An 18,122-nucleotide genomic window follows, 5' to 3' on the forward strand; every position below is an offset into this window, starting at 1 on the left:
TTCTACTCTTTGTTTATAAATCTTTACATAACCTATCTCCCGTCTGCCTCTCTGAACTCTTTCATTTATACACTCCGTCTAGAAGCCTAAGATCTTGCGAGCAGGTTTGTTGGTAGATCCACACACCAGGCTCAAGCGTAAAGGGGTGGACTTTGTTATACCCTGCCTTTAGAAATAAGAATGACCCCTTCTCAGTCTGTTTTTAAGTCCCCACTAAAAACCTATATGTTTTCCTTAATATACTGATTACTGTTATTCTGTAATTAAAAAAAAAAAACAGGTTGTCCATATATTTATCTGGTTTGCTTTCTGTCTATGTTTTTATAATTTTCTCTACTGTAAAGTACTTTGGTCAACCCTGTGGCTGTTGTAAATGTGCTATACAAATAAAATGAACTTGAACTTGAACTAAGTTTAGAGGGACCTGAGTTTTACCTGCCTGGATATCATCTAACCTGGTTGTGGGTCAAATTTTAATCTGTTTAATACAGTGTCTCTGAATGATTATAACATTTCTGAGTGACACCATTAAATCCAGATTATCATCAGGATTTCATTTCTCATCTCCTTCGATGTAATTATTCCAATCAAATATAAAATCTCTATTTCCATCAAGGCCAATCTGAGGTGCAGTGCGATTCGGGGCATCAGTGCCGCCCGTAGGGTGAGACAGTGAAACCTCTGAGGCCTGCAGTGACTCAGACAGGAAATGAGTTTAGAGCTGGATTGATACAGAGCCATGACTGAGACAAACCGGACCGCCGGACACCTAACAGACCTGTTTACACTGGCCCCATCTGTCCAGACAGCACATCTGGATGTGAGGGAGGGGGTGTACTATGACAGGGGAATGCACAGACAAAATCACTCTGTCGCATTATTATGTTTGAAACGTGGGCGACGAGAGCTGAGCGTCCGGTCCTGGCAGCTCTTTATTATTGCACCATAAGAAATCCTTCAGTTGCTCCGACACTGTTTTATTCATTCCTTGTGAACTGAATTCCTTTAGCCTGAATTTCCTTGGGATTTAATTATAAACTATGGAGAGTTTGTCCAGCTGTGGAGAACCGGGCCAGTGATGAGTTGTTTAAATGAAGATAATCTGAGCCCCATTTTTAATCATCTCTAAAATGTTTTACAAATGGAAACTCTGGGACAATAGCGATTGTGTGGCTCCCAATGAATTACTACTTGTGTGATTAATGCTAATATTTTTAATCTAATCTTAGTATTACATTAATATTTATTTGATTTAGAGTTCTCTGACATTTTCGTCGACAGAAGCGCTTCAGTTCAGACTTCAATAACAATATATGACATAAAAATGGCACTATATATTTTTTTTGGCCAATTCGTGAAGTCTTTACATAAATATGTTGAAAAATAAAACGATTTATTTTGATAAATAAACAAAATAAAACACTTAGCAAAACCTATTTCATCTGTTTACTTGCATGCCATGCAAACCTTAACCGGCTGCAGACAACCATGCAAATATGTATTTAAATTATTTAAAGATTAACATACTTTATGTAGGTTAAGCAGTTTGGCAGACAAACATGTTTGGAAACCCCTGGGTTATACCATAAAAACGACCTAAATAGCTTTAAATAAAAACACAACATTTACTTATTTCCTAAATGTTTTCTGAGAATATCCTATATTTGTCGTGGGCCCCCATTTATTACATCCCCTTATGGTAATAATAGTATGATCTCTGATAAAGTATTTGTGACCACATGGTTCAGACAGAAATGTATTTCTCTTGCAGTCTTCACACTTGACCTCAATCTCATTATTTCTCTCTAATGAAAAAATAAAGATCTAAAAAACACACAAACAAAAAAAAAACCTTTTTGGAACAAAGGACAAGAATGAAGGTGTGCTACAATAACATATACTAGTTAGGGTGGCACATTACACAAATTAAAACGTTTTAAAAGAGAAAAGTTATGGATATTATCATTTATACTGTGAGATTTATTATACAATGAATCTGAGATGCTGTCAAAATGTACTCCTAGTGTGAACTTGGAATGTCATTTTAAGGAATGTTCATGAATCTAAATCCTCATTTCATAAAACCACTTGGAAGAATTATGAAATCATTGAGCTACAACCTGGAAGAGGTTGTGAAATAAAGGGAAATTTGTTAGTCTATTAAGAAATCTAGGAATCTTAGTTTGTAATTTCACATTCTGCTTCAGACCTCAACAACAATCAGTAAATGCATTGTTAAAATTGTTGACTTAAAATGTGATGTGAAGGAGGTTTTAAGATGCCTCTTTTGTAACTGAAATAAACAGCTCAGCACAGAAACCATTCAAATCTACAGTAATTGGTGATTTCCAGCCACAGCAGAGTGTTGCCAGTAATGAAGTGATGACTGAAGGGTCGCTGGTGACGTAACACAGGTGAAGCCCTCGCTCGCAGCTGTGCACTGACTCACGCTCACAGAGCAGCTGTCAAGAATATGAGCTGTGACCCATTTAACCAGCTACACTTTACAAATGATGTCAAACCTGGGTTTGCCACGCGTCCACAGCCAATTATATACAGAGATGCTGCTTTGGGCTAGTTGAACTCATTCACTCTAGATCTGTACCAGACACATTCCAGCATCAGCTCATTTGTCTGTCCAGACTGAATGTGAAATTGCCATAAGATGTGCCAGTATGCACAGCCAACTGATGTGGAGATTTCACTGTGGACGCACCTACTCAGTTCAATGCTCTCAGTGCTCTGCTATACTGGAGCGCGCGCTCTTCCGGCAGACGTGCCTTAGGACCCATATAAGGAAATTCCTCTCCATCTAATGTCACACAGAGCCATACTCGAAAAAAACTTTCCGAAACTTTTTTGGAACAGAAATACTCCTTCAAACGTACAACTTAATTTTTGAAACTTTGTCCATGTTTAGCATGGGAATCCAACTCTTTAACAGTGTAAAAAACTCAGTATGCATGAAATAGCATTTCACCCCCCCCCCCTTTTAAAATGACAACTATGGGTTTTCGTAACATAAGGGGTTTGTTGCAAGCCGGGACAGACCTCTCAAGAATCGGTGCAAATGAATAGCTTTAGTTGAGTGTCGATTGGTGAAAGCCGATCCATTCAGCTTCTTCAGTTCAGTTCACTGGAGGGGAAGATTATCAGTGGCTTCTTATTCACTAGACACAACTACTGCTTGGCAAAAGAGGGCTTGAAATATAGTGCACAGCTAACACAGACTAGTTTTATGATCAATATTCCTTTTGTTTTTTAAGTGCATGCAGAAAGCGAGTTTGCAATGTAACCGTGAGTAAATAGAGACAATTTTCGTATTATCTTACTGTTAAATTCAGTGTTGAGGTTGATTGACTAATGTTATATGATGTTTTTGGGTGTGTATACACTGATGATGACACTTTATTTTTAGGGTCCAATTCTCACTATTAACAACAACTTATGCCTCAATAAACTCCTAATTTGCTGCTTATTAATAGTTAGTGAGGTAGATGTTAAGTTTAGGAATGTGGTAGGATTAAGGGATCTAAAATCTGCTCATGCAGAATAAGACATTAATACATGCTTTATAAATACTAATAAACAGCCAATATGCAAGTAATATGCATGATAATATGCAACAAGAAAATAGTGAGAACTGCACCCTAAACTAAAGTGTCACCACTGATTTAAACAGAGAATCTGGACGGATTTACAATGTACTTACAGTGTTAACCAAGAAAATACTGAGCAAGGTTAGGTTTAGATGCTTTTTTTTTTGCAAAAGTACAATGAATGCATTGTATGTACATGTGGGTCAGGGCTGTAAAACCTGGGCTATGATTACTACCTCTAACCTATTTTTAGATGTGCCTATACAGCACATGACCTGCATGATCTCTGTTTTAAACAGACACATGAAAACATGTGCACACATACATATGTCTGGCAGATCAAGCAGAGCTGAATGTCAAATGGTTAAAAAGTCACTGACAAAGGATTGTTCTTTTTTGTATACTTCATCAAAACTGACAGCGTACGATAAAGAGACCGTATAGGCCAAACATGTGTGACCGCACACACACACACACACACACACATCTCTGTGGAGCTGCGTGTCAAACAGTATGAATGTTGAATGATGCAGCCTCTTAAATGTGCATCGCCAACAGAAATCCCACATCAAACCAGGAAAGCAGCACATGGACGCAAAGTTATTTGCTGGAAATGCTGGACACAAGAAGGATTGTAGTTCTTAATTAACTATTGACCAACTATGATCATTAACCTGCATCATTTGCATACAGACAAACAGAATGTACCTGCATTACACAAAGTAACCTGTAGTTAATCCTGTAGTTACTCAATTTTCATTGAGTTCATTGGTGTCAGAATCCCCCCCACAGACACACACACACACACACACACACACACACACACACACACACACACAAAACCCAATGCTACAATGTAAAAGTGATACTGATGTGGTTTAACATGGTGTATTGTTGCAGTTGCCAGGATGTCATCAGCTGTTTGCGTATTACTCAACTGTTCTGAGTGTTTTTTAGTATGTTGCAATGCAGTTCCCAGTGTGTCATTGTGAAAGTGATTTCTAGTTGTTTATTACGTATTGGTCAAAGAAATTAGGTTTTAGCAGGTTGCTATGCAATCGCTAGGGTGTTCTGATTGGTTAATACTTGGTTATTACTTATTGGTGCAAGAAATAAGCCCACACTTATGAAATTCTGATCTATCAACCCAGGTCCCTTCTTCAGTGTAAGTCTATAGGATGCATTAGATAGTTTTGGCATATATATGTATATAAACAGTATGAATTTCTTTCAGCAGGTTGAACACAAAAGAAGATATTCTGAAGAATGTTGATAACCAAACATTTTATAGCAGCCACTGACTTCCATAGTATTTTTTATATAGCGAGGAAGTCTGTGGCTACCATCAAACAGTGAAAATTAAAATATCTTCGTTTGTGTCCAACGGCTAAAAGAAATTCATACAGGTTTGTAACAAGTGGAGGGTGAGCAAATGATGACAGAATTTCCATTTCTGGGTGAACTATCCCTTTAACCTTACAGTGAATCTTTCTTAAGCCTGAACTGCTCAACATTGAGAAGATTCTGCCAATGGTTGTGTTGTGCATGACAATAAATGAGAAGACTATAACTCTTAAAAGGTTCACAGCATTTAGCTCCTCTCTGTTCAATAGCCTCTTTCTGAGGACAAATGCTGGAGAGTGGAAGCCCACGCTAGAGGAAAGAGACCTGTTGTCCGAAACCACTGGATACACCTTTTCCTGATCCTTCATCCGCCTGAACAATTTGAGATCCCTTATATAATCTATTCCCCTTCGACTCTACTCCCGCATCCCATTCCAGTCAAAAATACTGCTCTTCAAAAGAGTGGCTCTCTCTCGCTGGAATGCATTTCGCCACATGCTCCAACACTCCAGAGACTCGTCTGCAGTCTGGTTTCCTTTATGAGGGGGTGAAAGAGTCTTCAGTTTTCCTCGCGCCAAAGTAAATTCCTGAAACTGCCGTATTGTTTGTGCAAATGTGTTTCTCATTTTTGATCTGTACTATAAGCTAATTTAGAGTTAGAGGAATTAGCCAACTATTTTTTAAATATTTGGACCCATGCTGGTAAGATATCTTAAATGGTTAAAATGTCAGATTGTTAGTTTGAAGGGTATGCAGTTATTTACATTTGCATACTTCCTTACTGCATTTGCTCACATTGTATGCTGATGACAAAGTTGAGTATTTTAGTAAGCTTTGTTCCAAAGACCAGTGAGCTTAGGCAGCATCGCACGTATCCTTCACAAAGAAGCCATGCCACAATGGTTTACGACGAGCTCAGCAGAAATCATCATGCAAGATAGCAGATGAGTCAAGAGTTTTCTTAATATAGATGGTTAGTATACAACATTTTTGGTAACATTCTTTTGGGGACCAATTCTCACTTCTAACTAACTACTATCTATAGCTTTTGACTCCGTCAACTCTTAACTGTTAGTTGTTAAATGAAGGTATGTGATAGGATTAAGGGATCTAAAATATGGTCATGCAGAATAAGCTATTAATATGTGCTTTATAAGTACTAATAAGCAGCCAATATTCTAGTAGTATGTATGCTGAAAAGCAACTAGTTAACAGTGAGAATTGGTCCCTAAAGTGTTATCCATTTTTGGTTATTTAAAATGTGCATATATAGGATAGGAGATATCTTAGTTTTTGAATCTGATCACCATTTTATATCACTGTTTTGGTTGTCCACTGACACAAATCAACAAATCAGTTGATTTTCCATGTGGCCAATAAATTTGACGCCCTGAAAACTGCATGTGTAATAATTTAATAATTTGAGAAAAAGCCTATATTATGCTACACTTCTAGACAAAGCTAAAGCTCCAAAAATGACCCAAACCATTTTTAACATTATTTGTTACTATATTGCTTTACGTCTTGCATCTTTTGCAGCATCTCGCACAGGAACGCTGTATTTGTAAGATGCCATGTCAAGTTAAAAGAATTTAAACTTTTATACATAGTGCCACTCATTAATGTCATTTCCAAAACATTGGACCAAGACCCTGGATGCAGGGCAAGCATCGCAAGCTTTTGTTTACAGTAGCAAGTTGGCATGGAAACAGGCATTCTGTGCACTGATCTATAACATAGAACTGGATTGCTCATGACATCATTAAAGTGAAGCCACAGCGCCGCCATATTGGTAATCCCTAGTGTGCGTAAACGTTCTATTGAATTAATAGGACATTTTATTTTAATTAAATTTAAATGAGAAAACATCACCTAACAATGCAAACACCCTAGGCATGTTAATGTTTTTTTTTATTTATTTCAGGATTTTCCCCTACTTATTAAAAAGCTAACGTTACGTTCATTACAGTAGCTAACATGATAAACATCAGACATGACCTCAACATATATATAACAAACTACAAAGTGCTCATTCTGAAATCTGGAGAAAGATTTATGCTTTGTATACCTTTATTTGCCTTGTGCAGTTATTTATTGTTTATATCATATTGGTATAGTGTTTTTATTTGTTATTCGGCAAATGTTTCAACAATGATTTCATTAACAGCATTCATTTTGAAGCAGGTATGTTAATTATTTAAACGGCGGTTAAATTAATTATTAATTTAGCATACAATATTACACATGGAAACGATAATGCTAGTAAACGTACTTTCGCGATCTTGGAGAGTCTGAAATAGATGTTGCTTAATCAGGACATTAAAAATATAACGTTACAAATCATAATTTATTCAGATAAATAACTGACTATATAAAGTACATGCTGCATCTCGCGTTTTAGGGGTCGTTTACATTGACAATGGAATTTTGGGGACTGAAAACACATATGTTTGAAAGTGGGTTTCAAAGTGCATGTTTTTTAAAAAGTGACGTCATGCGCGTGAGTACATTTAGATATGTAGACATGTGCAGTACGTGTTGATTTTAAAAGCAAGCGCACCCAAACATACACAACAATGGTGGAGTACATGCTAGTGTTGTTGTTCCTCAAGAGTTTGCAAACGTTTCTTCAGCAAAGTGAGGATTTACTTCACCAATATTACAACCAACAGTGGAGACGCATCATGAAACAACATACAGTACAGACCAAAAGTTTGGACACACCTTCTCATTCAAAGAGTTTGCTTTATTTTCATGACTATGAAAATTGTAGAGTCACACTGAAGTCATCAAGGGCTATTTGATCAAGAAGGAGAGTGATGGGGTGCTGCGCCAGATGACCTGACCTCCACAGTCACCGGACCTGAACCCAATCCAGATGGTTTAGGGGTGAGCTGCTAAGCATCTCTCGGGGAACTCCTTCAAGACTGTTGGAAGACCATTTCAGATGACTACCTCTTGAAGCTCATCAAGAGAATGCCAAGAGTGTGCAAAGCAGTAATCAAAGCAAAAGAAGAACCTACAATATGACAGATTTTCAGTTGTTTCACACTTTTTTGTTATGTATATAATTCCACATATAATTCCACGTGTTAATTCATAGTTTTGATGCCTTCAGTGTGAATCTACAATTTTCATAGTCATGAAAATAAAGAAAACTCTTTGAATGAGAAAGTGTGTCCAAACTTTTGGTCTGTACTGTATAATCACCACTTCCCTACAGGTACTGTTAACTAACAAGATGGCAGCGCCAACTACTGGCCTGGCATATGTAATACAGCGTTTTTGGCCATTTTCTCAGATATGTGTAAATGCAAATTATTTTGAAAACGTTGTGGTGTCTACATAAAACTTTTTTAAAACATTTTTGACTACATTGTTGTGGTGTAAATGTAGCCATACATGCAAATAAACCTTCTTTTTGAACCTTCTGGCCCCCAACTCGACACAGCATCTTAAAAACGTGGTTCTTATGTGAGACGCTGCATAAGACGCAAGCACAACAGTATTACATGTCCTTCTAATGTATGTTTACATATAAAAACAATGGAAACGTGTATCTGGAAACATGTTCTGTGTGAACAACCCCTTAGGATGCTTAGTTGCCTATTTAGAAAGTAGACAGTTTGGCACAGAACGTCTGTCAGGCTCGAATAGCATGGTAGCTATGTTGACACTGCACACGTACATGCCACACTTTGTTATGATTTATCACATCATTTAATCACACCTAACACTGGTGTTGGAAACAGAGATGAGTTCAAAACAAGGCCATGTTCAGAGTCATGAGTCACTGCTGGGTGTAGACTGATGTTATTTCACAGTGTTGCATTGCTGGTGGTTTCCCTCCTGACGTCATGTGGCTAAATGAAACATACATCATGCTTACAGAAACACCCCAATGCCCTACAGCAAAAAAACTCAGTGTACTTAAAACACATAAAACAATCCTGCCTGGTTCCTCTCAGCAGAACATGACTGTGTCACTTCAAATGTGATATAATGACAGCTGCCATAAGCACAACACTGTGACGCAAGGCTTACATTTCTCTGGTATAAAGACAACTTCAACTACATCAAGGTCAAAAATAGGCATGGTTCAGGGTCCTCACTCAACAGGGAAGAGCGTGAATGAATCTGAAAGCTTAATAAGTGAGATCTACATCAGATGAAAAGTGACCCATGCAGAAGCCAAGGTATTTCTGATTTGTACAGGAGGGGTACTTGTACTGGACACTTTAACCAACAGATCCTCTGGGTGACCATTATTAAGGATTCTTAAAGAAATCTAGATCTTTTAACATATTCTGGTCTCTAAATATGACTCTAGTTCTAAGTATGAGCCAAACAAACCCAACAAAATCACCAGTGAGATCCTCTGTGGCACTTCTCTATGAATATGGTAGATTGTGGTCTCCAAATTATACATATTCAAAGTATTATGGGCATAAATCTCTGTATTATAATTTTTTCTTTACAGTGAGAAACACAAGATAACTATGATATAATCATGTTGGATAAACTCAATACTGTAAAAAATAATTTATCTAAGTTAATAAAACAAAGATTATTGGAGTACCTTTTAACAAGACAATACTATTTAAGTTTTTCAACTTCAAAATTTCGTTAACAACCAAGAAGTAACATTATTTGGGTCCTTACTATTGCACAATGGGAAGCCACTTAAGTATTATCATTGCATTTTTACATTTTAATATTATATATTTTCTTTTTTTGTTGCATTTATTTATTTATTTTAAATGAATAAAAAATAAATAATTATCATTAACTGTCCACATCAAGCTCAACTATCCAACATGGGTCACCAAATTATTGTAGGAAGTACTCATGAGAAAGTTTATCAAGTTACAAAGCACCAACAAAATGGTTAGTGACTTTTGTAAATCAGGGTTTCAAACGGGTCTCCAATTTTGTAAACAGGATGAGGACCATTTACTGAAAGTTGAGAATCTATAATCAGCTACAATCTGTCACAAGACTCTTTCGTTTGCGATTCATGAAAACATTCTTTCATTGGTATTTTCAAATGAGTCTTACTTTTAACAGTCATAATTCATAGTAGTGCGCATGTGACAAGGTGCTGCCTCTCAGTCCAGTTGAATTCATTGGTGGGATCTCCCTCAGTGGACCACAGCACTGATTACTGTCCCCCAGCAGGGGCCCCAGTGCTAGCAGAGGAACCCGCATGGAACAGAGCAGCGCTCATTGAGTCTAATCCAGTCTGCTGCTGCCTCTACACCACTGTCAAAACACACCAGCGCTCTGACTGTTAGCTAGTCCTCAGTGTGAACCCGCCGCATTGTGGCCAAGCATTATGTTGAGCATATGCTTTGAATATGATAATTAGTTTTTTTCTTCTCAGTGAGAAGACCATATCTTGAAATATTACTACACGTGCATGGATATCCATGATGTGCTAAACAAAACAAAAACAAAACCTCAAATCATGCAGCTTGTTCAGGACAGGTGTGCTATGACACTTTTTAGGCTTTTCAGGTCACCTGTCAGATGGTAAAATGAGCAGGGGGATCCAAGCCACATCTAGAGACCAAAATATTTCAGATAAATATTGTTTTATCTTTGTTTGGTCAGTAAGATCCATGTGTGATGTATACTGTATATGTTATGTGCTGTAAGTAAATAAGTAAGTAAGTAAAATGTATTTATATAGCACCTTTCACAGACAAGAAGTCACAAAGTGCTTTACAATCTGTAAATAAAAAGGATCAACTGTATACAGTACAGCAGCTTCACAGTGATTAAAAGGAAAATAACAGAATAAATGATGCAAACTTTTTCAAATATGAAACAAATTCTAATTCTGCTGTGAAGTATAGTTCTAAATAGACAACAGTGTCACTATTCAGCTCCAGTCATGCAGTTGAGTTCAACAACTGTAAAAGAAAAAAAAAAAGAAAAAAAGTTAAACGATTATGAAACAAATTAAAATCCGCTTCAAGCAGCTCTACTGAAGACATTGATGTTGTTATTCAGCTCGAGTCCATTGTTGATTCATTTCAGTTCAGTAACAGAGTTGATGTTGCACAATTCATCAATTATGACACAAATTCGATTAAGCTCTAAAGAAGCTCTACAGAAGGCAACCGTGTCAGTATTCAGCTCAATTCACTTCAAGTTGTGTTCTCATCTGATAACTCAAAAAAAAATTAATATCACTGATCTTTACAGCTACAGTCGCTGGAGTGTGTCATTTGACTGGAAGAAAGAGCAGTGCTTCACATGCTGATTCAGATTCATTTGCACTGGACAAACAAAGTCTAGTCTAAGATAAGGCTATATGAAATTTTGAGTATAGCCTATGAGTCTTGGAGCTTTAATGTTATGAGCAGTGTGCTACTCTAAAAAAAACACTATTTTACAGAGCAGTTATATATATATATATATATATATATTTATAACTATCTTGTTATCTGCAGACATAGACACACTTTGTAGGTTTTGAAATTTTGAAATAATAAGCATGAACATTGTGTCCATAGATGTCTTAGTTCAGAGAGTTTTTTAGATATATTTTTTTAATGCACCTAAATAATGAATGAAATGCTCTTCGATCTTAATGATATGACACATCTCAGTCTAATGCAATATTAACCCATTACATGATCATCATGTGTACACATACAGTATATCCACATATTTCTCTTGCATTATAACCCTGATGGTCTTACCTTGATTATCTTCGTCCATATCAGCAGATAAAAGCTTAATAATGAAACGGTGTGATGAGAACGCGCTCCAGACACAGATGTGTGCTTTACAATGAGGGGTTTAATATGCTGTTTTTACAAACAGGTCCAGCTTCAAACGGAATATTAGACGGCATAAACTGATACTGTATCTCAATCCTAGTTTAAATCCGCAGCCCGATGTGTTTCTGAGCGAATGAAGGGATACAGCGCTTCTCGGTGTATTCACTGGCGTGGATCAGTAACATCCAGCGCAATAAGCGCTTCAGACACACGGGCATCTGTTTCGCAGCGACCGACACACGTCATCACACTTGCTCCGCCCCTCACGCGCCAAAATACCAATCCTACTAAGACGAAGGATTGCAACATGAATATTAATTAGGCACTGCTGACGTTGCTTGGTAACTGACCTGAAGCCAGTTTTTAACATTTATGGACCTCAAAAAGAAAAACCTTTTTTAGTGCTTTACTGGCACAGCTGTTTTGCATATGATATTGACAAAGCATCATCACACACACACACACACACACACACACATACACAAAACAGAAAAGAAGAAATGTAAGTGAAATGTAAATCATTAAAACAGAGCAGAATAAAATATTTATCACAGTTCTTCACTTTATAAACGCCTTCCTTTGAGCCAATCAGGACAAACAACACATAGCGTAATTAATATTCATGAGCCAGCCTTCACTTTAGTCAAGTCACCTTTATTCATATAGTGCTTTAAACAAAATACATTGTGTCAAAGCAACTGAACAACATTCATTAGGAAAACAGTGTGTCAATAATGCAAAATGATAGTTAAAGGCAGTTCATCATTGAATTCAGTGATGTCATCTCTGTTCAGTTTAAATAAAGTCAATGATATCGCTGTAGATGAAGTGACCCCAACTAAGCAAGCCAGAGGCGACAGCGGCAAGGAACCGAAACTCCATCGGTGACAGAATGGAGAAAAAAACCTTGGGAGAAACCAGACTCAGTTGGGGGCCAGTTCTCCTCTGATCAGACGAAACCAGTAGTTCAATTCCAGGCTGCAGCAAAGTCAGATTGTGCAGAAGAATCATCTGTTTCCTGTGGTCTTGTCCTGGTGCTCCTCTGAGACAAGGTCTTTACAGGGGATCTGTATCTGGGGCTCTAGTTGTCCTGGTCTCTGCTGTCTTTCAGGGATGTAGAGGTCCTTTCTAGGTGCTGATCCACCATCTGGTCTGGATACGTACTTGATCCTGGTGACTGCAGTGACCCTCTGATCTGGACACAGACTGGATCTGGTGGCTACAGTGACCTCTGAATAAGAGAGAAACAGACTAATATTAGCGTAGATGCCATTCTTCTAATGATGTAGCAAGTACATAGGGTGTAATGTGAAGTGTTTCCGGTTCCGGTTTACCTAATTAATGCAGCCTAAAAATCCTTTAACGTATTTGGATATTAAAAGCATATTAGTATGTTATGTGTAAGCCAGGTTAAAGAGATGGGTCTTTAATCTAGATTTAAACTGCAAGAGTGTGTCTGCCTCCCGAACAATGTTAGGTAGGTTATTCCAGAGTTAAGGCGCCAGATAGGAAAAGGATCTGCCGCCCGCAGTTGATTTTGATATTCTAGGTATTATCAAATTGCCCGAGTTTTGAGAATGCAGCAGACGTAGAGGATTATAATGTAAAAGGAGCTCATTCAAATACTGAGGTGCTAAACCATTCAGGGCTTTATAAGTAATAGGCAATATTTTTAAATCTATACAATGTTTGATAGGGAGCCAGTGCAGTGTGGACAGGACCGGGCTAATATGGTCATACTTCCTGGTTCTAGTAAGAACTCTTGCTGCTGCATTTTGGACTAGCTGTAGATTACAACCAGTGTTGGGCAAGATACTTGGAAAATGTAGTGAGCTAAGCTACCAGTTACTCTACAGTAAATGAAGCTTCACTTCACGGAAGCTACCCCCCTGGGAAATGTAGCAAGCTTAGCTACATCAACAGTAGCTTGCTACATCTAAGCTACTTTTAAAATTCAATTTTTATGTTGAACACGTTTTATTATAAGTCAATGCTATCCAGTGCTCAAAACTGTCAGTCAAACAGATAGGCAGGTGTAATTGTTTAGTTCAATTGTTTATTGTGTTCCTTATCAATTTGGCAACAATCAAAATACATTTAATCCATGTAATAATGTACGCACAAGTTTGTGTACGCACCTGTTAGCATTGGCACGCTTAGTATAGGCCTTTGCAGAACAAAATGCAAGTTAAATCAAACTCAACTCAGCTCAAATTACTGTAGCAAAACAATTAAGACCTCCAAACTGTACCCAAAAAAAAAAAAAAAGTGTGTGTGTGTGAATGTACGACACGTAAGATGCATTGTAAGTGGAGTTCCACCTTGTTGGACTGGGAGCTATCAGCTGGCAGCCTAGCTTCTCTTTGATTATGTCTGAAGCTTGTGTGCTTCTTTGGTGCTTGTTCCATAGTGCCTGCCATTTGCCAGTCGTTGATCTTGATATTTTTTTGAAGGCCTCTGACTGTGACAAAGCACTCTCAATGTCTCTTGTTGCTACCGGGTTGAGGGTGTGGCAGGCGCATCGCTGATGAGGTGGCAGACTGTAGCCTTCTTCTGTGTCATTTAAAATGTCTGTGATATCTATTAAGACAGTGTGCTCCTCTTCTTCTTCATCCTCCTCTTCTCTGTCTGGAATTGTTCTTTGAACTTCTGCAAAGACACTGAAAACTTTCACAAAATTTGAACCATTATCTGTGGTTGTAACGGTCACCTTGTCTTTTATGTTGAAATCTCTGTGCACTTTTTCCAACATCTCACCCAAAACATCATATGTGTGGCGCCCTTTAATTCTACGACAGGCTAATGCTCCAGAGCAGATGGTTAATGTTTCTTGGTTTATCCAGTGGATAGTCACTCCAAGGAAGCTTCTGTTGTTTGAAGACGATGCATCTGTTGTGGTACATACATGTGTCTGTTTGGACAAAATCATAGACAGAGTGCTTTTCATTGATATATACTCATCCTCAAGCATTCTTCCAAATGTTCTCCTGGAAATCAAATGCCTGCTGGGTAAAATCTCTCTGAATAAATCGATGTATTCTGGTCTCTCCACAGTGTGAAGTGGATGCAGTCCTTGAATGATGAAGTTAAGGATCAACTTGTCAAATCGCACTTGGGTTACAGTGGGGTTACCTCCTCTGAAATACTTTGCTACATTGCCTTGTATGAGAGGAACAGGGTGTTTCTCCTCATTCCCTGGTGTGCTCCTCTTCTTGGTGTGCTCACGTTCCATTTCTATTGAGGCCATTTTAGTTGGATGAACCCTCTAGGAAATGTTAAAAACATTTTAAATTAGGTTTTATGTTATTTTATGAAATTTTATGATTGCTAAAAATAGTTGAATTATGTTTGAGATGTATATTATATGTTACATATTTTCACATAACCCCTTTAATGCAGAAAAAAAATATGTTTGCTTATAAATCTATTAATAGTTGCTATAATTAAACTATTTCTAAGACAAAAAAATTATGTCACAGATTTCAGCACAACCTGTCCCAGATTACAAATTCACAATGTGAATGTCTTTTGAAACCCAGCTAAATTGATTTATTTTCTGATTTAATGTTTTCTACATGAAATCATCCTAAAGAACATTATGTGAAAATATAATCTGATTATATAAAAAATATAATTAAATAATATAATCATATCAATTACTTAAATCAAACTTTAATGGGGTTTTTAAATTCACAAATTCTTAATTTAGCACGATTGCATGTGCTATATTCCCCTTTATTTACAATATATCCGAAATGTGATTTTCTTTTTATTAACAAGGGAAAACGCTTTTTTTTTTGTACCAACAGATAGAAAAAAGATAGCTAGAAAGTGCATAGTTTGTGTTTGAAGACTGAATTTTTTATGTTTTATGTTTCTGTTATCTCGGTCAGTGTCATGGTACGAGGTACGGCCACGGCGACTTGCTCCTCGGGATCAACTGTTCTCCGACCTCACCCTCTGCCATCATTTCATCAAGTAATTTTTTGCGTGACTGGCCAAGGAGTGGTACCATCCGGAGCAGAAGGTGGCGGTAATGCATCATAAAGCTGGTTGGTTGTTATCCACCGTAAACATGAACAAGATGAAGTGGCGCTGTCGCGTTACTTATTGATCCAGGATCAGTGATCTCAGCAGTTATATTTCCAGATTTGAGTATGGGCTTCAGAAATGCTTGCGAAAATGTACTACTTGGTAAAAAAAAAAGAGCTTAGCTACTGAAAAGCTATTTGATTAAAAAAGCAGCGAAGCTACGACCACGCTACTGAGAAATGTAATTAAACTAGTAGCTTCGCTGCTTGTAGCGACGCTACTGCCCAACACTGTTTACAACCACGATCAGATGATAAGAGCAGGTTATTTGTAGCTCTAAGGAGAGCAGTCTCAGTACTATGATATGGTCTAAATCCTGACTGGAAATCCTCACAGATACCATTTTTCTCTAAGAAGGAATATAATTGTGAGGATACTTTATATACTTTATATATGTTCCTTCTCTGCTAATGTCTCCACTGCTAAAATGACATACTACCATAACAAAATTAACAATTCGTCTAACTCTTGCATGCTTTTTAAAACATTTTCCTCACTTCTTTGTCCTCCTCCTCCCCCTCCTGCTTCATCATACACTCATTTACATCCTTCTCTTCACTCTCTGAGGCAGAAGTCTCAAAACTCATCCTTTCTAATCACCCTACTACTTGCCTGCTTGATCCTATTCCATCTCATCTACTTCAAGCCATTTCTCCTGCAGTTACACCTGCACTCACTCACATCATCAACACTTCCCTCCACACTGGTGTTTTTCCCTCATCATTTAGACAGGCTCGTATAACTCCACTACATAATAAACCCAACCTCAACCCATCTCTTTTAGAGAACTACAGACCAGTTTCCCTTCTTCCTTTCATTGCAAAAACACTGGAACGAGCTGTGTTTAACCAAGTCTCTACATTTCTCACACACAACAACCTCATTGACAGCAACCAATCTGGGTTCAGAAGTGGACATTCAACTGAGACGGCCTTGCTCTCAGTTGTTGAAGCTCTAAGACTGGCAAGAGCAGAATCAAAATCTTCAGTACTTGTCCTGCTTGATCTGTCCGTTGCTTTTAACACAGTTAACCACCAGATCCTCCTATCAACCCTACTGGCAAAAGGCATCTCAGGAACCACACTTCAATGGTTTGTGTTTTACCTATCAGATAGGTCCTTCAAAGTATCTTGGAGAGGTGAGGTGTCCAAGTCACAACATCTAACTACTGGGGTGCCTCAGGGCTCAGTTCTTGGACCACTTCTCTTCTATGTCTACACGGCATCATTAGGTTCTGTCATTCAGAAACGTGTCTTTTCATACCACTGCTATGCTGATGACACTCAACTCTACCTCTCATTCCATCCTGATGATCCGACAGTAGCTATTCGCATCTTAGCTTGTCTAACAGACATTTCTTGCTGGATGATGGACCATCATCTTCAACTCAACCTTGCCAAGACAGAACTGCTTGTGATTCCAGCAAACCGATCGTTTCATCACAATTTCACCATCAAGTTAGGCACTTCAACCATAACTCCTTCAAAAACAGCTGGAAGCCTTGGAGTTATGATTGATGATCAGACTTTCTCAGACCACATTGCTAAAACTGTCCGATCCTGCAGATTCGCTTTGTTCAACATCAAGAAGATCAAGCCCTTTCTTTCGGAACATGCTGCACAACTCCTTGTTCAAGCTCTTGTTCTGTCCAGGCTGGACTATTGCAATGCCCTCTTGGCAGGTCTTCCAGCCAGTTCTATCAAACCTTAACAATTAACCCAGAACGCGGCAGCAAAATTAATTTTTAATGAGCCAAAAAGAATACACGTCACACCTCTGTTTATCAATTTGCACTGGCTTCCAATAGCTGCTCACATAAAATTCAAGGCATTGATGTTTGCCTAAAAAACTACCACTGGCTCTGCACCCATTATCTAAATTTGTTACTTCAGACTTATGTGCCTCTAGAAGCTTGCATTCTGCAAGTGAACGTCGCTTGATTGTGCCATCCCAAAGAAGCACAAAGTCACCTTTACGGACTTTTAAATTAAATGTTCCCTTCTGGTGGAATGAACTCCCCAACTCAATCCGAGTCCTTAGCCACTTTCAAGTATCGGCTTAAAACACATCTCTTCCATCTTTATTTGACCCTCTAACTTTAACACTCACTATTCTAATTCTATTCTTTAAAAAATCTAACTACCTTTCTAATATTTTTGTATTATATTTTCTTTTCATTTATTATGCAATTGTGTGTGTGTGTGTGTGTGTAAAGACCTTTAACACTAGCTTTCTCTAATATTTTTTTAAATATTTTTTTTATTCTATCTGTTTTTCTTTTTATTTATTATATTAT

The 18,122-nt window shown here is 37.8% G+C and overlaps 1 protein-coding gene across 1 annotated transcript in view; it reads right to left on the bottom strand.

Moving 5' to 3' along the window:
* Positions 1-11,945, bottom strand: part of LOC127944393 (cytohesin-3) — a 39,855-nt gene extending 27,910 nt beyond the window's left edge. The window contains exon 1 of the mRNA XM_052540289.1: positions 11,654-11,945. Coding sequence (XP_052396249.1) covers positions 11,654-11,672 — 19 coding nt within the window. The 5' untranslated portion in view covers positions 11,673-11,945. The remainder of the gene's footprint in view (positions 1-11,653) is intronic.
* Positions 11,946-18,122: the final 6,177 nt, after the last annotated feature.

This window comes from Carassius gibelio, chromosome A3, assembly GCF_023724105.1.
Source record: "Carassius gibelio isolate Cgi1373 ecotype wild population from Czech Republic chromosome A3, carGib1.2-hapl.c, whole genome shotgun sequence".
Lineage (NCBI taxonomy): Eukaryota > Metazoa > Chordata > Actinopteri > Cypriniformes > Cyprinidae > Carassius > Carassius gibelio.